This window comes from Nilaparvata lugens, chromosome 1 (assembly GCF_014356525.2).
Source record: "Nilaparvata lugens isolate BPH chromosome 1, ASM1435652v1, whole genome shotgun sequence".
NCBI classification, from domain to species: domain Eukaryota; kingdom Metazoa; phylum Arthropoda; class Insecta; order Hemiptera; family Delphacidae; genus Nilaparvata; species Nilaparvata lugens.
Window position 1 is genome coordinate 11,000,464 of NC_052504.1, and position 22,828 is coordinate 11,023,291.

At 33.7% G+C, this 22,828-nt stretch overlaps 1 protein-coding gene across 5 annotated transcripts; it reads right to left on the minus strand.

Annotated features, from left to right (window-relative positions):
* Positions 1-664: 664 nt before the first annotated feature.
* On the minus strand, positions 665-22,757 carry LOC111056958 (pickpocket protein 28). Of its 5 annotated transcripts, none has more exons than XM_039429843.1 (8): positions 22,443-22,757; positions 19,116-19,214; positions 16,642-16,780; positions 15,613-15,733; positions 14,558-14,709; positions 9,619-9,823; positions 1,413-1,684; positions 665-725 (listed from the first exon to the last, which is right to left on the minus strand). In XM_039429843.1, the coding sequence occupies exons 2-7, from the start codon at positions 19,147-19,149 to the stop codon at positions 1,574-1,576; spliced, it is 762 nt and encodes a 253-aa protein (XP_039285777.1). In that variant the 5' UTR covers positions 19,150-19,214; positions 22,443-22,757; the 3' UTR covers positions 665-725; positions 1,413-1,573. The 5 variants fall into 5 exon arrangements, with proteins under 5 accessions (XP_039285777.1, XP_039285757.1, XP_039285772.1 ...); XM_039429823.1 differs by having other exon boundaries at positions 16,642-16,887; positions 22,443-22,755; XM_039429838.1 differs by lacking the exon at positions 22,443-22,757 and adding an exon at positions 21,246-21,510.
* Between the last annotated feature and the right edge of the window lie 71 nt (positions 22,758-22,828).

Consider the following 22,828-nt stretch of genomic DNA (forward strand, 5'->3'; position numbering starts at 1 on the left):
GGACTTTTTTTCAACTTTCCCATTTTATCTCATGAATCTTGAGTTCCTTAAGAAAAATAATTATCAACAAAATTGAAGAAAATGAAATTTCCAATAAATTGAGTAGTCGCGCAGGATTCTAACATTTTTGGTTCCGGGGCTACGAATTTTCAAAAAAGGGGTATTTTTTAAGGGGTTTTCAAAATTATGCAAACCTACCACTTCTACCCTATACAACTTGGATATTCTCCTAGTAGAATATTCTCCTATAACTGAAAAACCACATATCACGTGGAAGAACAATATATTATGAACAGGATGCCCTAGGAATTTTCGAATTTATTAGTGTGGGGAGGGGGAATACACCCCAAAGTTGCGAATCTTGTGAAACACTTCAGATGAAAAATCTGAAAAGTAGTCAAGGTTGTAGAGAATTTTCTCCTCTTTCAGATTGCTCAGATTCGAATTCAGCGCCACAAAATACATATATAGAACCGTCGAGAAAAATTCTTTCGGGGCTGTTTCCTATAAACGACCATTTGACTGGACTATTAATAGTAGTATGATTTCAGTAAATATTACAGGAGAGAAGAAGCCCCCTCCTCCGGTTACATCAGACTTTTATGATGTCATAAATAATAATCATTATGATAATATTAATTGAAATTATTAGGTACTGTACTCACTGAAGAAATTATATGCACATGCATAACTCCCAGGTCCACAGATTGGAGTATCCGTTGCTCCTGTAATCAAAAATATCCATAATTATGAGTTTGTGATTCATCTCTTGGTTCAAAATTATTCAACCAACTTATTATTTATTAAATAATAAAACTAAGAAATTGTCCAAAAACCACAGATTTATTGGAAGTTAGAAAGACTGGTTTTGATTATTACACCATTATCTCTGATATGATAAACTGAGTTTTGGATAATCTGATAAACAACCAGTGTCGGTTGTTACACCATTATCAATCTCTGATAAACTAAGTTTGGCAATGGTGTAACAACCGAAACCGGTCTTTCTAACTTTCAATAAATCTGTGGGTTTTGACAATCTCTTAGGGCCGTTTGCTCAGTCAAAGCTTCAACGAAATTGAATCAGCTGGTGGCTTAAATTCAAAATGAAACACATTATAACAAACAAGACTTGATACGGATTTAATCCAGTTTAAAATGATATTTATGAAATTTAATCTAGAATCTAGAAATTAATCAAATCTAATTTAGAAAATAAAAATTAAATTTAGTTTAAACTGTGACTGAGCAAACCGCACTTAGTCTTATTATTCAATATGAATAATTACCACAATATTAACTTCTCAACTACACAAAAAAGAAAAACTCTTTATTTCATATGTTAGGGCTATTTTTTATACAGTAAATACATTTTTTAAATCAAATTAGAATAATTTTTTCCCCATACTCACTTGGCATGTCTAACATAGCACATCCGCATTCTTCCAAGGTATAATTGGTTTGGCATTCCAACTCACAATTTTTTTGAGTGTACACTTTGAAGAAGGCAAGTTTCCTTTCATCTGCAAAGAAGCATTGCCTGCGTTGAGGACTGTAGCCGCGGAGATCGTTGCTAGTTGTCATCATGTTGGGGTTTCACGGCCAGAAATACTTCTTGGTCGCGAGGCACATTGAAAAATCTATTGGAAACAGATGCAACCTCTGCTGGATTGTGCATTGTTACCTGCAATCATTTATTAAATGTAGGTCTTTATGTTGGTTGTTAAGGTTGAAAGTTTTACAGGTGAAGTGAACAACATCATTCTAGCAAAATCAATTATTGCAAAATTGATTATGTAGGACGATCTACCATGCATATCTATGCCCAATCAATATTGCAATAGCTTATGGCATACCCTAAGGCCAGTTTCACACGGCAGAGACCTCGCTCCTGGAATATCATATTACGGAAGATCATATTTCATATTTTGCAGCTCTCCTGTACTTTCACATGGGGATCTTACGAATAAGCCGACAGATCTAACAACTATGCCGCCGTTTGCGAAAAGTATGACTCATCACTTTTTCTCAAAGTCTAACTTCCTTAAAAATATAGATAGAAGATTTCTGATTTCGGATTTGGATTCAGCGACCCCAAATTCTTTAAAGCGTAAGTCCCATTTTCAAAAATACCCGAAAACAAGGGAGTTATAGCTGTTTTTAATATAGCTTTCCATTATCATATGATTATATAGTACGTACTAAGATAATAATACTCCTGCCTCACAAAGGGACAGGCAAAGGTTTTAAGAAGTTTTTGAACACCTGAGAAGTTTATACATAAACATTTTTAATTTTTAAAAGTTCTAGTTTTCCAAAAAATATTGAACTATGAAAAGATGAATCCAAATATGAAATCATAAATCATCTCCACTCATCACCCAGTAAAATATGAGGAAAAGGAATGTTGTACAGTAAAATTCACTGAATTTCAATTGTCATTCAACAATCCAATTTATCAGGTTCAAATCGTTGAATATCACTTTAAATTCCCAGCAATTATTGACTATTTCTTTTTACAATCAGAAAAATCTATTATGAACATACAGTATAAACATTGTGCTGATCTGAATCGATCTATGGTAATAATAGGAATTGAAAGAATAGAAAATGTCATGGCATTCCAAGTAGTGATGTCTGTGTATTAGAACTGCTGAGTTGATAATGCATACTGAAAAAAAGCTCAGATCCAACTTTTGGCGACTTCATTCCGGTCCTTGTAGATGTCAAGACTTTTATCCCAAAGAGCAGGTCGGTTGCAAACTGCAGTAATCAACAGCTCCACATCAAACTCGGACATCGCGTAATGACAGGTGTCAAAGTCAAGTCAACAACTGACAAGTCAACAAGTGTCAACTGGAGAAGTGAGTGAGAAAGCCCAGTGCTGCCATAATGCGAAAAGCATAACCATTGTACCAACTATTCTAAATTATCGTACTGTATTTCGTGAAGCCATGCTTTGTTAAAGCCAGTTACTCAGAAAGCGTTTTTTTGTTGTTCGATGTTTTGTCGTCCTTATGATTCTGTTGAAGCAAACATATTGTTATTTAAGAAGTTGTGATGAACCTGTATAAACATTCATAGAATTCTTAGAATTCATAGGAACGGTAAAAAAATCAATTTTAGGAAAATCGATGTACATGTAACTGGATTTAGAAGATCAATACGATAATGTTCTTTATCACAATTTAATCATAGAAATGTTTAAGTGAAAACGTTGGGCGCAAACCTTCTGCCATGAGGAGACAAATAAATTTATGAAAAGCTTGATAGCTTGAATAGTGATCTGATATTTGTTACACGTTTTTATTCTAAGACATAATATGTCTTAGACTAATTTTTAATGTTTCTTCAATCGGCAGGAAAACTTTGGTTTTTCAAAGTTATCTTACTCCCTTATTTTGGGGTATTTTCAGAAATCAAGATAAATAACCTACCAATTTCCTACACGAATACAGTGTAAGTTGTATTATAATAGCTAGAGTACTTACGTACTGTATAGTACAGTACCTGTTCGTTTTTACCGTATAATTATATGATAATAGAAAGCTTTATTAAAAACAGCCATAACTTCCTTGTTTTCGGATATTTTCGAAAACGGGACTTACGCTTTAAAGAATTTGGGGTCGCTGAATCCAAATCCGAAATCAGAAATCTTCTATCTATATTTTTAAGGAAGTTAGACTTTGAGAAAAAGTGATGAGTCATACTTTGAGCAAACGTCGGCTTACTTGTTAGATCTGTCGGCTTATTCATAAGATCCCCATGTGAAAGTACAGGAGAGCTGCAAAATATGAAATATGATCTTCCGTAATATGATATTCCAGGAGCGAGGTCTCTGCCGTGTGAAACTGGCCTTAGGCCTCTTTCACACGATAGGAGACGTGCAACTTGAACACTGAACAGTGTTCTCGTTTTTTTGTCGAAGTACATTGAGTCAAATCGTGTCTTTCACATGGTGACTCCTATCCAGGAACCTCGTTTTGTCACGTCTTTTCCCCTCGAGGCAAGCAGAGGCAAGATCTAACAACTACGCCGCCGTTTGCGAAAAGTATGACTCATCACTTTTTTCTCAAAGTCTAACTTCCTTAAAAATATAGATAGAAGATTTCTGATTTTGGATTTGGATTCAGCGACCCCAAATTCTTTAAAGCGTAAGTCCCATTTTCAAAAATACCCGAAAACAAGGGAGTTATAGCTGTTTTTAATATAGCTTTCCATTATCATATGATTATATAGTACGTGCTAAGATGATAATACTCCTGCCTCACAAAGGGACAGGCAAAGGTTTTAAGAAGTTTTTGAACACCTGAGAAGTTTATACATAAACATTTTTAATTTTTAAAAGTTCTAGTTTTCCAAAAAAATATTGAACTATGAAAAGATGAATCCAAATATGAAATCATAAAATCATCTCCACTCATCACCCAATAAAATAGGAAGAAAAGGAATGTTGTACAGTAAAATTCACTGAATTTCAATTGTCATTCAACAATCCAATTTATCAGGTTCAAATCGTTGAATATCACTTTAAATTCCCAGCAATTATTGACTATTTCTTTTTACAATCAGAGAAATCTATTATGAACATACAGTATAAACATTGTGCTGATCTGAATCGATCTATGGTAATAATAGGAATTGAAAGAATAGAAAATGTCATGGAATTCCAAGTAGTGATGTCTGTGTATTAGAACTGCTGAGTTGTTAATGCATACTGAAAAAAAGTCATGAATAGCTCAGACCAGCCTGGCCTGTGATGAACCTGTATAAACAATTCATAGAATTCTTAGAATTCATAGGAACGGTAAAAAATCAATTTTACGAAAATCGATGTACATGTAACTGGATTTAGAAGATCAATACGATAATGTTCTCTATCACAATTTAATCATAGAAATGTTTAAGTGAAAACGTTGGGCGCAAACCTTCTGCCATGAGGAGACAAATAAATTTATGAAAAGCTTGATAGCTTGAATAGTGATCTGATATTTGTTACACATTTTTATTCTAAGACATAATATGTCTTAGACTAATTTTTAATGTTTCTTCAATCGGCAGGAAAACTTTGGTTTTTCAAAGTTATCTTACTCCCTTATTTTGGGGTATTTTCAGAAATCAAGATAAATAACCTACCAAATTTCCTACACAAATACAGTGTAAGTTGTATTATAATAGCTAGAGTACTTACGTACTGTATAGTACAGTACCTGTTCGTTTTTTACCGTATAATTATAATGATAATAGAAAGCTTTATTAAAAACAGCCATAAACTTCCTTGTTTTCGGATATTTTCGAAAACGGGACTTACTAAGAATTTTGGGTCGCTGAATCCAAATCCGAAATCTTCTATCTATATTTTTAAGGAAGTTGGACTTTGAGAAAAAAGTGATGAGTCATACTTTGAGCAAATGTCGGCATAGTTGTTAGATCTTGCCTCTGCTTGCCTCGAGGGGAAAAGACCTGACAAAACGAGGTTCCTGGATAGGAGTCACCATGTGAAAGACACGATTTGACTCAATGTACTTCGACAAAAAAACGAGAACACTGTTCAGTGTTCAAGTTGCACGTCTCCTATCGTGTGAAAGAGGCCTAAGGCCAGTTTCACACGGCAGAGACCTCGCTCCTGGAATATCATATTACGGAAGATCATATTTCATATTTTGCAGCTCTCCTGTACTTTCACATGGGGATCTTATGAATAAGCCGACAGATCTAACAAGTAAGCCGACGTTTGCTCAAAGTATGACTCATCACTTTTTCTCAAAGTCTAACTTCCTTAAAAATATAGATAGAGATTTCTGATTTTGGATTTGGATTCAGCGACCCCAAATTCTTTAAAGCGTAAGTCCCATTTTCAAAAATACCCGAAAACAAGGGAGTTATAGCTGTTTTTAATATAGCTTTCCATTATCATATGATTATATAGTACGTGCTAAGATGATAATACTCCTGCCTCACAAAGGGACAGGCAAAGGTTTTAAGAAGTTTTTGAACACCTGAGAAGTTTATACATAAACATTTTTAATTTTTAAAAGTTCTAGTTTTCCAAAAAATATTGAACTATGAAAAGATGAATCCAAATATGAAATCATAAATCATCTCCACTCATCACCCAATAAAATAGGAAGAAAAGGAATGTTGTACAGTAAAATTCACTGAATTTCAATTGTCATTCAACAATCCAATTTATCAGGTTCAAATCGTTGAATATCACTTTAAATTCCCAGCAATTATTGACTATTTCTTTTTACAATCAGAGAAATCTATTATGAACATACAGTATAAACATTGTGCTGATCTGAATCGATCTATGGTAATAATAGGAATTGAAAGAATAGAAAATGTCATGGAATTCCAAGTAGTGATGTCTGTGTATTAGAACTGCTGAGTTGTTAATGCATACTGAAAAAAAGTCATGAATAGCTCAGACCAGCCTGGCCTGTGATGAACCTGTATAAACAATTCATAGAATTCTTAGAATTCATAGGAACGGTAAAAAATCAATTTTACGAAAATCGATGTACATGTAACTGGATTTAGAAGATCAATACGATAATGTTCTCTATCACAATTTAATCATAGAAATGTTTAAGTGAAAACGTTGGGCGCAAACCTTCTGCCATGAGGAGACAAATAAATTTATGAAAAGCTTGATAGCTTGAATAGTGATCTGATATTTGTTACACATTTTTATTCTAAGACATAATATGTCTTAGACTAATTTTTAATGTTTCTTCAATCGGCAGGAAAACTTTGGTTTTTCAAAGTTATCTTACTCCCTTATTTTGGGGTATTTTCAGAAATCAAGATAAATAACCTACCAAATTTCCTACACAAATACAGTGTAAGTTGTATTATAATAGCTAGAGTACTTACGTACTGTATAGTACAGTACCTGTTCGTTTTTACCGTATAATTATAATGATAATAGAAAGCTTTATTAAAAACAGCCATAAACTTCCTTGTTTTCGGATATTTTCGAAAACGGGACTTACTAAGAATTTTGGGTCGCTGAATCCAAATCCGAAATCTTCTATCTATATTTTTAAGGAAGTTGGACTTTGAGAAAAAAGTGATGAGTCATACTTTGAGCAAATGTCGGCATAGTTGTTAGATCTTGCCTCTGCTTGCCTCGAGGGGAAAAGACCTGACAAAACGAGGTTCCTGGATAGGAGTCACCATGTGAAAGACACGATTTGACTCAATGTACTTCGACAAAAAAACGTGAACACTGTTCAGTGTTCAAGTTGCACGTCTCCTATCGTGTGAAAGAGGCCTATGGCTACTTTCAGCCATTTTTGAAAATAATAATAGTATTGTTTTGATAATTAATGAATATTATTTTCATTTTTACAAACTCTGTATAATAATATGGTGGATGTGAAACAGCTGCATCAAATTCATCTCAAAAACATCTGTTTAGAAAAAACTTCCCCCCAGTTGCACAACATATTCCGGTTAACATTTAATCGTGGTAAAATGCTATACTTCAATTGAGATTCACACTAACTGAAGTATTTTGGTTGCACAAAAAAGAAATTTCAAGAGATAACGCCGAATTGATGTAAAAAATTTCAACAGGCCATTCATGGGGAATTAAGTTCAACTGAAGCCGATTAGGTACCTACTGATAGCTGTTTTCCAAAATTAGTTTTTGGTAAAAAAAAACTACAGAATTCAAAGTATGAGCTAAATATATGAATGAATTTCATCCATTAATAAAATAGAAAAGAGTATTTAGCTGATATTAGCATTCAAAATTAGATTCCAATTTTTGATTTTTTGAGGTTAGTTTTTGATCTTCTTCAACTACACTAGCAACAGACAGAACATTTTTATGGCACATGCGTAATGATAGTCACCGCTTCAATAACATAACCTCACTTTTTTGCCATTTGTTTAGAATAATAATTTCAATAACATCACTGTGGATAAATTACAGTGTTGCCGGATTGTGAAACCGTTAAAATCTTTGTTAGTTAACCGGAAAACTTAATTGGAATTGAAAACTAACCAATCTTTGTGGAACAGAAATAAATCTGTAGAACTAACACAACTGGCCCATAACTTTGTTTTCCTGATGCAATGTTTAGGCCTACATGTGGCATGCATTATTAATTTTTCAGCTAGAAAAGCTTTTTGAGTCAAAGTGCTAAATAAACGTCTACAGTTTGATCAATGCTGTATTGGCAATATGAAAACGCATGCAGTTAATATGTCTTTGAATAAAGGTGTTGATATTTATGTAAAGAAATTATTCTCTTCCATTTTTATTTAATTGAAATTTCAAAATTATTCGAGCCCTGATAGAATGACTGACTCACTGTACAGTCAGTCGAAAATTTTAATATTGGAATGAGGGGTATTTTGGCAAGCTGAGCAAATGGATAAGGTCATATGCACCTTTTCGTTATATCTTCAAATGAAAAATGAGTTTTGTGGGTTGTCAAAACTTCCTCTGAAACGGAAACTTTTCAACTTATTTTATCTTTTAGTAAAATAGCAATGATTATCCATCCATTATCTTCTATACTATAATAAAGGAGAGCTCCGAATGATCTCATTTTATTCAGAATTTTATAATCTAAAAAAAAGGTGGGAGTGCATTTTTCTGTCTGATTACGAGATTTGGCAGAAATAGCTGGAAAATGAGCCGAAGATACAAGGTTTTCGGGCCACTCTGTATCTCTGTATCTTTGTGGAACAGAAATAAATCTGTAGAACTAACACAACTGGCCCATAACTTTGTTTTCCTGATGCAATGTTTAGGCCTACATGTGGCATGCATTATTAATTTTTCAGCTAGAAAAGCTTTTTGAGTCAAAGTGCTAAATAAACGTCTACAGTTTGATCAATGCTGTATTGGCAATATGAAAACGCATGCAGTTAATATGTCTTTGAATAAAGGTGTTGATATTTATGTAAAGAAATTATTCTCTTCCATTTTTATTTAATTGAAATTTCAAAATTATTCGAGCCCTGATAGAATGACTGACTCACTGTACAGTCAGTCGAAAATTTTAATATTGGAATGAGGGGTATTTTGGCAAGCTGAGCAAATGGATAAGGTCATATGCACCTTTTCGTTATATCTTCAAATGAAAAATGAGTTTTGTGGGTTGTCAAAACTTCCTCTGAAACGGAAACTTTTCAACTTATTTTATCTTTTAGTAAAATAGCAATGATTATCCATCCATTATCTTCTATACTATAATAAAGGAGAGCTCCGAATGATCTCATTTTATTCAGAATTTTATAATCTAAAAAAAAGGTGGGAGTGCATTTTTCTGTCTGATTACGAGATTTGGCAGAAATAGCTGGAAAATGAGCCGAAGATACAAGGTTTTCGGGCCACTCTGTATCTAGCGCAAGGAAATTTTGCATGAAGAAATTTGGTTCTGGAATTCTCTTATGTACCCAAATAATATATGAAAAAATCAGAACTACAATATAAATTGCAAGCACACCCCCTTTTTTATGTCTATATTGACTGGACTACACGGTTTTAGTCGTTTTATCAATTCATTTGACATACCGTACTGGTAGCCCACTGCACTGGTTCACTAATTACTTATTTCTAACAAAATGTGATGTGTGTGTGTCACTTCTATCTACCGTGAATCCATCGAAAAGGCCCATACAGTCATCATCCCAGTCCTTGTTGTCCACATAAATGACAATTCTCAGCCCAAACCTGGTTCCAGAGCTGATGGCCCTGCGTGGATACGATTCGTGCAAAGGACCTGTGTCATTGTAGTAACCCCTGTCCAAGTCCCAATCAGTGGCGTTTGGAAGTGACTTTAGATACTTCGAGTTCAACCTGCAATCAATAAGAATTTTTTTAGAATATACAATTCCACTGAAAACATACCCAAATATCTCTAGGAATCCCTCTATAGTGAGGTCCATGTTATTATTGCAGTGTTTGATTAGCTTGTAATTGCTATCCTTGTCTTTCATTCAACAAAGCGGATAGCGCTATCTCTTCCTCGCTTTGCTCTGTTGCCAGATCGTCTTTTAACAATGTAGAATTAATAATTAATCAACAAAATATTTTATCTTATTCTTCTTCTTCTTCTTCACCCTCGCCACTTCCCGTTATGCGGGGTCGGCTTTACCAATCCTGAGGCGCCATTCCTTCCAATTATAGGCATCGTTTGTAGAAAGATCCAAATTTTTCATGTCCTTCTGGACATTCGTCATCCAGGTAGTTTTTGGCCTACCTCTTTTTCTTGTTTGTGTAGCCATGGAAAGGCACTTTTTCACCACGTGATCGTCGGGTCCTCGCATAACATGACCATACCATCTCAGCCTGGACTCTTTAAGTTTCTCAGCAATAGGCGCTACCTTGAAACTGCCACGTACATGTTCATTACGGATTTTATCTTTAAGGGTAACTCCTCCTGACCACCGCAGCATGCGCATTTCCGTGATATGAAGCTTTTGCTCATGTGTTTTCAATGAAGCCCATGTTTCGCCTCCATAGAGTAGAACCGGTCGTATGCATGTTTTGTAGACCCTGCCTTTTGTTCTAATGGGCATTCTTGGATCACAAAGGATACCTGTTAGCTCGCGCCATCTGTTCCATGCAGATGTTGTTCTATGTGTTATATCTCATAATTTAAATATTTTATCTTATTAATTATGTAAATTCATTATGAAATTATTAGCAAATTTATTGCTTAGTAAAATATCCTATTATATTAAGCGAGCAATTTCTGTATATATCTTGTTATTTTTATATCTGGCTATTTTCATACCTAGTTATTTATGTTTAACGGATCTCGAAAACGGCTCTATAACGATTTTCACGAAATTCGGAACATAGTAGGTTTATGATATAAAGATTTGATTGCTCTAGGTCTCATCCTTGGGAAAACTCGCTGAACGACATTAAAAGGATAATTCATCCTTGGCTGAAACAGCTATGGATAGTAGAAACGTGAGTATGTGAGAAATCAAAATATTGCATCCCCGAAATTCATGATGACATATATAGCCAGCTGTGAAATATAAACATGATCATTTTAGAGAATTGTGTTCTGTTTATCAATAAATAAAAATAACGAGCGAAGCTCGGTGCCCCGATATTAATTGATTATTTTTAACGAGAATGAACAGTTGATATTACATCAATAAACCTGTATCAGCTACCGTCTATAGAAGGCATTGACAAGACAGAGGTTCGTCAACGTTTTTCTCCTCGTCATCTTTCTTCACTGCCATTTTAACGTGGACCTCACTATAGCTATTTGAGGATTATAGGAATAATGAAATCGTTTCTACATTAATATGTATCAACCCAGTATTAACCAACAACCTATTTTTTAGATTGATTTGTACAGTTTTACATGTTATTTGACGCCCAGTGACGTCGCTAAAAAAGGGACTCCCCTATTATTTTATCAAGTTATTTCTAACCTTATATTCTATTAAGCAATAAAGTAATTCCTGAATGTGGCCTATATGTTTGTCAGTTTGTCCAACTAATAAGAAGCTCGAAAACTGCTCCAACACAATTCTGATTAAATTTGAAATATTTAAACCGTATTCAACTGGTGGATTTTATCATTCAAACAGGTTGTGATTGCTTCAATGCAGACATTTATCACATTCTATTATTCATTTATTCATAGACAATAGCTATTTATTTATTCATAGACAATGGATACAATCTATGTGAAAGCAACAGTCGTTCGCCCACCCAAAACTGTTTTCAACCTGCTTTTAAATAAACAATCCAGCGGTTATGTACAGTTCATTCTTCATGATAACATTCCAGAACTATTCGGATATCTCAGTTGTTATGAGTACCGTACTGGATTCTTTGAAGTTCATGAATTTTGCAGTGGCATGTCATTGAATTGAATGTGAACTACCTATATATTTTTTCTATTCATGTGAAAATTAATTATTATATTTCCTTAATTTATATCTTCAACGATTACATAAGTTAGTTTTAAGAATTTCTATGACCGGTCATCCACCAATAATTTGAAATAGAGGGTGACTATACATGTGATCGTCAGTGATCACGATGGTATGCTGTAAAAATTTTATTATTTTTCTGACACTGGTAATCATTATCTGAATTTGAATGAGTTTCTGGCACAACTTGGTCATATATTGGATGAAATAATATTATTACATTCATCCCTCCTGAGGATACTGCACTCTTTCAGAAGATGGCCGTGGAGAAGGAGAAGAAGAAAAGTAATGCTTGGCAATTACAATATGATAGTCTACATATAGTTATAGGTCAGGAAGAGCAAACCAGGACAACATAATTGCTTTTAAATGCCTAACATGTGTGACATATTTACATACCTAATTGGAATAACTATTTGTGCAACTAGTGCGCAAAGTGACAGTTTGCTGCACCAAAAGAAACGTTTACGCCCGAACCATAGGCGAGGGCGGAATGGCTTGTTATGAGTGCAGCAGAGGAACTTTGCTCACGTATTTCACATTAAACTTTTCCTACAGTTACTAATGAATATGAGAAGTGGTTGATTATGGGTAAAATGATGGCTGAAATCAATCAAATGTTTATGTGTGTGATGCTGTTATTAATAACAACCTTAATTCATTTAAAAATTAATAATCCAATTGAAGTTGAAAATTCTCAGCCAAAGTTCTCATTTTTATTCATTCAAGAATCAGAAAAAATACAGATAGAACAAACAATTCGCATTCAAAATACACGCCAACAGCTCATTGGGATGGCTGCAAGATGGCTGAACCGACAAGTGCGCGACTTAGCGGGAAGAATCGTACCAAGTTTGTTTCATCCAGCTAAAAAGCATGGTATCACAGTATACGCATACAGTATGGAAACTTGGCTAGTGCCCTGACGCTAAAATCCGCCATCTTGTTGGGAAGGGCCACATTGTAATAGTATGGATGGTAGGTTCGGATCACTTTAATGATCCGGATCAATTGATCTCATTCACTGCCACAAGCCAATCAGAAGACCAGGATTGGAACTTCCCAAGGTCAAGTGACGTGTTTAGTATTGGCGTCATGTAAAAAGCATTGGTTAGATAGGCGATTGATTACAAGTTTCCATTCTGTACCTATTCTGTGCCGGTATATAGAAGAAGTTTGTTTCATCTGAATACCGTGCTAAAAAGTACTGAAACAGGATTCAGAAATTTAGACTTTTGCTCAAATTACCGAGAAAAATGCTCAAAGAAAACTGAAAAATATTTATAAAAATAACATAGACAACAGAGAATATTTATTGTAGTATTCTTATGTTTTTTTTATTTCTATGGATATCGAACGGTAATCATTTAACCTCAAAATTCGAATTTTATAATGTATATTTGCTACTTTTCTCATTGCTTGCAGTTGAAATAATAATTATCAATAGAAAAGAACTATTATTCATTATTAAATGACGAGAATTCGTGAATGATGATTATTTAATTATGATTTAGATGAACATTATTCTTGTTTTGGATTTCTAGATTGGGATTTTATCATAAATGTAGGGTAGCCATTGAAATTATTATTATCTAAATCTATCCACAGTCATTGTTACCAACTTAATTTTTGTTTTCGTGCACTAATCCTCCATATAACCCACCAACTATTTTGTGTTGCCATGTTGCAAATCTGGAGTACGCAAAGTAATACTTTGCACACTAGAGCGGAAAAGTGATTCTTTGCGTTCTGTAATCAGTGCAGGAATGGTCACTTTTCAAGGTAACTGTAGGAAAAAATAATTCCAATTATTTCTGAGAAACTTTTACGCTTTCAACACCCACTTATCTTTTGAAACAAAAATGTTACTAGCATGTCGAAAATTTCATGTTTTCTGCTCAAAATGTCTCGACATTGACAAACATAATAATTATTGATAAAAAAATAACTATTGGTCAGATAAAAATGATCCGTATACCAATAGAAAGGAGACATTCCCTATACTGTTATTAACATCAACATTTCATAATCACATTAACATTTTCCTTGTTAACCGTATAAAATTCTTACACATTACGACGCTCCATGATTCCAAGAGAAGTGGTATTCAAAAGAAAACCAAATTTTCGCGATTTTTCCAATTCAACTTTCATCAAAAAAGTTGAATTTCCTTTTAATCCTTCAAACCTGAAACTTTTTTGCACTACTGGCATATCGGGGATGATATTCTACATCCAGTTCTGACGATAAATTTAAAATTTGAGAAAGTTGCAATTTTTGACGATTCTTCGGATAGAGAGCCAAGTCTCAACTTATTTTACACATACTATAACCAATAATGAGATGACCTACCACTCAACTACCGTACCATACTTTACCATATACTTGTCTGTTAGTAGATCATACTGTCATTTACTATACTGTCATGACACTATAAACTATGTCAGAGATCCCACACTCTGAATGGTACGTCTTTCTAATATTCAAATATTTAAAAAATAAATATTTTGGAAATCTGTTCTTGATCGTAATTTAAAGTTTGATTGTTCTGAATTATATTTTTATTCAATTATATGAATGGGGTATTAATTTACTGATGATAATAAATGAAGTTTGGTTTACTTGCCCATCTTTATGATAGAGTTCAGAATGACTGAGACTATTTGTGGTGAAGCAGTATCCTTCCTCAGTCATGATAGGAGTGAGAAGCTGTGTGCAATTAATCATTGCTTTTTGCCATGTACAGTAACTGAAAAACTCTTTCTGTAAACCTGCAACCTGAAAACAGGTGAAACAGGTTCATTATTATGTTGAATTTCTTAGATTGATGATTAAAATTTGAGAAAGAAGGTATGAATGTAAGATTTGATCTTGTTTTTCATAATCGGGGATCATGAAATAAACACCTAGGCCCGGCTGCACAAAAGCCGGTTGAATTTTAACCGTTATCAATTCTACGAGAACCAATGAGAGAAGGCGGTATTGAAAAGACGGTTTCTCTGATTGGTTCTCGTGGAATTAATCACGGTTAAAATTTAACCGGCTGTTGTGCAACCGGGCCCTACTGTTATACTGTTGTACCTTGATACTTCAATTTAATGAAATGAATTTAATGTTAATAATGAATGTTATTTAATTAATAAATTTAATGTTAATATAACTCTAGCAGAGCAACATTTTGAACAAGAAAATAATATTTTAATTATTGTCACTTGGCAACATATAAATTAATTTCAATCATCACAAATTCTACGTGAGTCACTAGAAATGGGAAAGTACCATGAACTAATTATTATAGAATATTAGTAGAATAGTAGAAGGGGAGAATAAGGTACAAAATATAGGAATTCGGAATCCATGACAAAGTACCATGAACTAATTATTATAGAATATTAGTAGAATAGTAGAAGGGAGAAGGTACAAAATACAGGAATTCGAAATTTCGCAAAACACTTGAGTTTATATTAAATGATAAATAAACATATGACGGACGCAGTCTAGTGACACATCTCAAGAGGAAAATGATCTAAATCATAGTAAATATTTGAAGATGAAATGTGTGAGAATAACACAATAATATGATCGAAAGCAACTTCAAATTCATGGAATGATAGCTATCGAATAGTATTTACACACAGCAATGTTATCACAATCTAAATATGAGAAAGCATAGGTACCCACCTCTTCAAGAAAGTCAATCATCGATTCATTCATTAAAGGACTAACACAGGTAGGCATGTATAAATCCAGCGAGGCTTGCTGGTTAAAACACAAATGTTCTAAGATCAAAGTTTTTTCAAACCTGAAATTCCCATACAGGGTAAGTTTATTATTGTCAATACATCAATACCTTATTTCAGAATATAAGTATACGGTACTTGACTACCATACTTTACTATACTTGTCTGTTAGTGGACAAAATAATGATAAATCATGAACCTTCCACAATTCAACTCACTAGAGGGGTTTGCTACTAGAAAGGTTACTGTATTCTGTGGGAGAGTTTTTTGTATAAGTCCAAAGTTTACTGCGATATGTTGTTAATGGGGTTAGGCATCTTATAGTGTTTAGTATCTAGTGTTAGTAACTATTATCACAGAGGAAAGAAACACTACAGAAACACTGTATGCTTATTCCGTGCTATTATGTAGCGAACATGGCGTCTTATAGTGTTTGCTATTATATCGTACATAATATAGCGCAATTGTCATTTCTAATGTATTAATTATTGGTCTTTGTATGCTATTGTAAATGATTATGTTTCTTGACAATGAAAAATTGATTAATTGATAAATTTCAAGTCAATTCTAATTTTCATCAATACCGGTAATTGATCCATTACTTCAATGGCGGACTTAAAATCATTTATGCAAATTTGTTAATTCTATAACTCATTTGCTAAAAATGGTTACCGTTATTAAATATTGGAAAGCAATGGTCCAAAGTCTACTATTTCACACACCTATTGTTTACTTTATCCGAATTCAAATTAATTTATTCATCAAAAAGCATATTTACAAAATAATAGTAAAGTGTTTACTTATTCACTTACACCCATCCAACATACTTTAAATAATATTTTTTCTCAATTATTCTTCACTACTTGATGCTAAAATTTGAATAATGGTATAGATTTTGAATTGATATTGGAGACAATCATAAGATATATTAGATCCTTTGTGTATAATTCTATTTTTAAGATTCACTTACTCATCTTCAGTTATATTTTCAGGCTCATAAACCTTAGTTCGAATAAGCTTCGAAAAATTGAAAATAGATTGTCTTGCTTTGTTCCTGCTGCATATGGTAATGGCAGGAAAAGGAATTCGCCATACAGGAGTGGTCTCTTCTGCGAACGATATTATAACAGGCGAATTATTCCACTTGTCCCAAACCTCATAAATCAGGTACATACTCCACAGGAAACTGCAGGTGATTGCAACCATCCACCAAGTTCTGTGAAAGAAAATGATCGATTATGAAATGTTGGGTGAAAGGAAATTTCTGTGAAAGGAAATAATTGATTATGAAATGTTGGGGTAGACATGGGTTAACTGGACAGAAGACCTTGCATATAAATAATAAGATCATGCGATCTGACAATATCTGATACTATTATAACTATTATTTGATGCTAAATGTTTCCTTACAATTATACAATTGAATTGACTTTATATATTTAGTGGAGTCTGCTCCTGATATAGTTGACTATACCGTACCTTCTACCAGAGAAAACTAATATTTTATAAAACTTAGATTTTTCATTCTATGCTTCAACCTAAGAGTCCAGGCAATAAAAGCTCAAAAAAGGTATAGAAGGAAATGTTTGAAAGACAATTTTGACCCCACCGTTCTGTTAAGGGTAGTAAGGAGGTAAACATATCAAAAGTCCTTACCCCCACCCCCTGTGCTAAGGGGGTGGGGGTGGTTTAAAGGTACCATTTTTTGGTTTCCCGCATAAAACTCAAAAACGAAATATCTTAAGGACTTGACTGTCATATAACAACAAATTGAAGCTTAGGCCTACATAATTTCCTACAATATTCACAACTTTTTTATATCTCCTCTAGTTTTCGAGATATCCGCTCTTGAAGGTGTGACATTTTTGAAAAAACACTTATCGCCAATTTTTTTCTATTTTTGCTCTTATAACTTTTCAAAAATCGACGGGAAAAATCCATGTTGAATGAAAAATCCATTGAATTCTCGAATTGAAGAGAATTCAATGCTCTATGAGCTCATAATCAACATGGATTTTTCCCGTCAATTTTTGAAAAGTTATAAGAGCAAAAATATAAAAAAATTGGTGCTAAAAGTGTTTTTTCAAAAATGTCAGAAATATGGTAACTTCAATTTTGTAAATATAACAATTATGTCCGTAAGATACATGGTTCTCGAGTTACATTCCATAAACCAAAAAATTGTACCTTTGAACCACCCCAACCCCCCTAGCACAGGGGTTAGGGGTGGGGACTTTTGATATGTTTACCTCCTAACTACCCTAAACAGAGCTGCTGGGTGAAAAATTGTCTTCCCAACTTTTCCCTCTATAACCTTTCCTTGACTGGACTATAATAGTAGGCTATTTCTTGAAAAATGTCTATACCACACTATAGATTCACTAGTGCCTGTAGGCTACCAATATATAAATTGAATTTCGAAGTGAATAAAAATACAAAAATGTATAGGAAGAATAATCGCTTACCTTGGTTTGGAAACCACCTGGAACTTCTCACTCATTACTGTAGTTTTATTACCATCCTACCCACGCACAAGCTAGAGTTTATGTGGGAATATCAACCTCAGCAAAAATAAAAAATTCGCTCTCCCCAAACCAGGCCTCTGAATCCGCCACTGAATGTTTTTAATGAATTTAAAGGAGCTATGGTGGGTTATCAATTGGTGGGCTCGCACTTGTTCGATCACTATTTCCAGTGATTACATTATTAATACAAATTCTTCTGAATTAATGAATAAATGAATTTATTTCCTCCTCAAATTACATAACATAGGCCTATAATTAGAAATTAAATAGTATTTTGGAAATTTTGCCGATCACGTTTTCAGTAGTGTGATCAGATGAACGAGAAAATTAACAAGGAAAAAACATTATGAAATATGATAAATAATAAAAAGAAAAAAGTAAGAATTAAGAAATGTGAGTCTAGTCTGAGATGTTATATTAAATTATTAATGAACATTCTTCTAAATTGAAATGTTATCTTTGGAAAATCTATATCATTTGACTAGACTACACAATATATGGAGGAAAATAGAGACTTTTCAGATTACGCAAAATATTAAAAAAGTCTCTTGAATTTGCGGATTTTCATAATTTTCCATCGATCATATTATTAATGATTTTTGTAATTTCTAATTTGATCTATAATTCAGTTCAAATCTATAGTTTTTTAACAATAATTGAATCATCAAATAATGTAATAATTAAAGATAATTTAGCCTGGATATATATTACATTTGGACTTGTATAAATTAGAATTGGTAAAACGTTTTGGGCTGTACCCTTTGGTAGGCTACCGTATACTTATCTGACAGTTATGTGGTTCTGAATATTTGAATAGAAGAGGCTTCACTTGGAATCTCTATGGCGAAGAATAAAATACTGTAATATGTTATCATCTTACCAATATTATTATACAATCAAGAAGTATAAATTGACTCACCTTTCAAATAGTGGCCTGTCTTTAGCGACAACATATTTGACACCAGCCAAGGTTGAATCTTCACAATAGTCCGCAATATGTTGTTTTATCGATGTCACCCTAATAAAAAAATACATATATTATCATAATATAGTTTTGTATATGAAACATTATTTAGTAAGACAATTTAGATAGTGAGACAAGTAGAATTGTAGTGATTTTTAGGTACTAAATATATGATTCCATATTATGGAAATAGCTTTATTCAATTATAGAAAATCACTACTACCTATAGTACCCTAGTTATATTCTTATACGGAACAAGACTTGTTTCGGGCATTTACCCTATTCTCAAGTGTCAAATGGGATCAATTCCCAAATCTAATCATGTTTTATAATATAAAAAATCGGTCAAGACATTTTTGAGAAAATTTGTGATGGAAATTCAATAAAATCCATTTTTCTCGACAATGTTACGAAGCTCCTGTAATTTTTGCCGGAATGAGATTTATGTCAGTTGATAGCACTAAAACAGTTGTTATCCAGGGTACGCATTTGAAAAATATAGAGTTTCTCATTAAGGACATCCTTCCTTTGACAGCTGATTTCGGCAGTCTAGTTGAAGCTACCAGTACCAGATGCCTACGGTATATAATTGGTTCTCATCTCATCTATTCAGTAGGCTATGTCTAGTAAAATTACAAAGGAAAGTTAGGCCTATAGTATGATCAACAGCCAGTTGAAATTGTTTTATGGAAATAATAATATTATTCTGTGTAAGTGATGTTTCAATTTTAAGAGTTTCGCCCAAATTGCGGTCGCAAAAATCGTCCTCCTAAGAGGAATATTGCCTTTTTGGGACCCCGTCCCAAGATTTCATTTAATTCCTTATTTTGTGATTTTTACTCCCTCTCTCCTCAAGAATTTCGAGGACGCAATTTGCGTCCAAATCTACCCCCTCCACTAGTGGGTATCCCTATGTGATGAACGAATTTATGGAAAGTGTTCGGCGCGAATGTTCAAATAACACCCATACGACAGATCCACTGCGGAGAGGTTTGAACACAGATTGCGTCCTAAAAATTAAATCTTAGGGGGTGTCACAAAAAAACAAAAAAGATCACCAGTGTTAAGCTTTGTCACCTGTGATTTTACATGCAACTGTTGAACTGGTAACATTTTTAAGATACAGTTGTTGATTATTAAAAACTTAATCTCTAACTCTCAGGTGATTCTAAATTTTTCATGGCATAAAAAATTGTGATTCAGTATAGCCATAGCCACCTCTAATACAAGGCCGCGGCCTACGATATTGCAACGTCGCAGTGTAGGCCTAGAATCTAATGCATGATTGGTGAAAAATATTTTTCCTACAATTACGTTGAAAAGTGGCCATTGCTGCACTGATTACAGAACGCAAAGAATCACTTTTCCGCTCTAGTGCGGGAAATTTTTTCTGCACTCCAGATTTGCAACATGGCAACGCAAAATACTTAGTAGGTTATATGGAGCAACAGTGCAGCAAAATCAAAATGAAGTTGGTAACAGTGACTGCTGTGGCTGCTATAGTGAGCAGAGGTGCAACGAAGCACAACGCGCTAATTATTATTCATTATATATTATAACCAAGGACAACAAGGACTTTAGGATTTTAGGATTAAGGTTTTTATCAATAATAAAATTACACAGAAAAACATTTGATGGATTTCAGGCAATTTTACCCATAATTACCCACTTTTCATATTCAATGGTAACTGTAGGAAAAACTTAATGTGAAATACGTGCGCAAAGTTCCTCTGCTGCACTCAACAAACCATTCCGCCCTCGCCTACGGCTCGGGCGTAAACGTTTCTTTCGGTGCAGCAAACTGACACTTTGCGCACTAGTTGCACAAATAACTATTAAAAAAATACCAGCTGATCTTTTTCACCAATCATGTATTAGATTATAGGCCTACTACACTGCGACGTTGCAATATCGTAGGCCGCGGCCTTGTATTAGAGGTGGCTATGGTATAGCCTATGGTTTTCATTATAGGAATAGAATTGAAACCCATTTTCCTCATTCGAGTCTTTTGCATGTTCTATAGTACGGTAAGTATTTGGGATGAGTTAACACTATACATATTCTCACATAGTCCGTCCCACTCACCTTGTTCTCCACATCTTGTCCAATTATGTTCTACCCGATCGATAGCATAACACCTTACGAAGTAAAACTTGCATTGAATTAGATCAATGTTCAATATAGCTTGATGCGATAAACATTGACTCCAAAGGTCCAGTTATTAGCTTTGCTATCTTCGAAAGAAGATAACACTTCGAAGAAGTTTAAGACTTCGAAAGTATTGTGTCGTTTCAGCCACAGGTTTGTATTATAGCTTCCTGATAATTATTATTAACCCGTAAATAAACTTAATCAAACCCATCAGTATGAAGAGTGAAAGCAACGATATGATGAGAAAAGTTTTCACTACCTACCATAAAGAGATAGTGCAATTCAAGACCAATAAAGTCAGACAATTAATTAGATCAGATAATGTATTAATAATTAATGAGTCAGATAACATAATTAGAAAAGGCCGTTGACTGGGTGCAGAAGTGGGGTGGGGGGTTTGTTGACGAATTAATTGTAAATATTATTATGAAGAGTAGAGCTCCAATAATAAACTTTTACTGATCTATATATTACCAATAATCTCCAGTCTGATGACATTCCTATACCTTTAGTATTATGTTTATAAATATATGCACTCCCTTTATTTTTAATACATTTTGGCAACTCGAAATTATTTTATAATTTATTGAGTGCAGAAAATGCCGTGTTCCTCCAAAAGCGATGCCACTGCTGTCAAATTAATAACTTACAAATAGGTTAAAAAAATTATTGTAAGCATAATGTGAGACGAGTTTAATCCGAATTAAATGATATATAATACGGTACTTGAAATAGTAGAAGTTTAGTCAGAAATAATTAAACAGAAATTGCTAATTGTTTTAGACGAATCAGAGATGAACTCCCTATTGTTTAATCCTATTGATTGAATTCCCTAGCTGTTCACCTAGCGTATAGATATAATAATAGTTCAATTATCATGCTGACATGCAATGGCGCATGTGGAGGTTAAGGTTAACCCCAAGGAAATATGTAATTTATTTTCAAATAAATGACTTATTTATTTCTGCCTTAATAAATCACCTGTATATTTTATCTCCCAAACCATTCATGAAACGAAAGGAATCATGTTATCCTAGACAAAACGGTGGCAAAAGTTTACAAACTCTGATAATAATCAACAAGGAAAAAATGTCAAATGTTGTGGATGTGAAATTAGGAGTTACTACTTACGAAGCGCTACATCCCCACTTGGACCTTGGCCTCCTCAACAATTCGCCTCCAATCATCTCTATCACCTGCTCGCCTCCTCCAGTTTCTCACTGCCAAGCACGCCACATCTTTCTCCACATCTTGAAGCCAGCGTGTTTTGGGGCGACCTCAATTCAATTTTTTCAATTCAATTTTATTTTCATGTTATGCATCGTATATAATACAATATTAACATAGGTCATAAACATTTCATCAAACAATACACATCATAAATACATTACAAATGTCACCTCAATATACATGCAATATAGTCTATCTAATTAAAAACAAAGTTAATATCACAGATGGATTATTGTAGTTCAATAAACTAAAAACAGTGAAATCAAAAAGTCTCCAATACCTGAAAA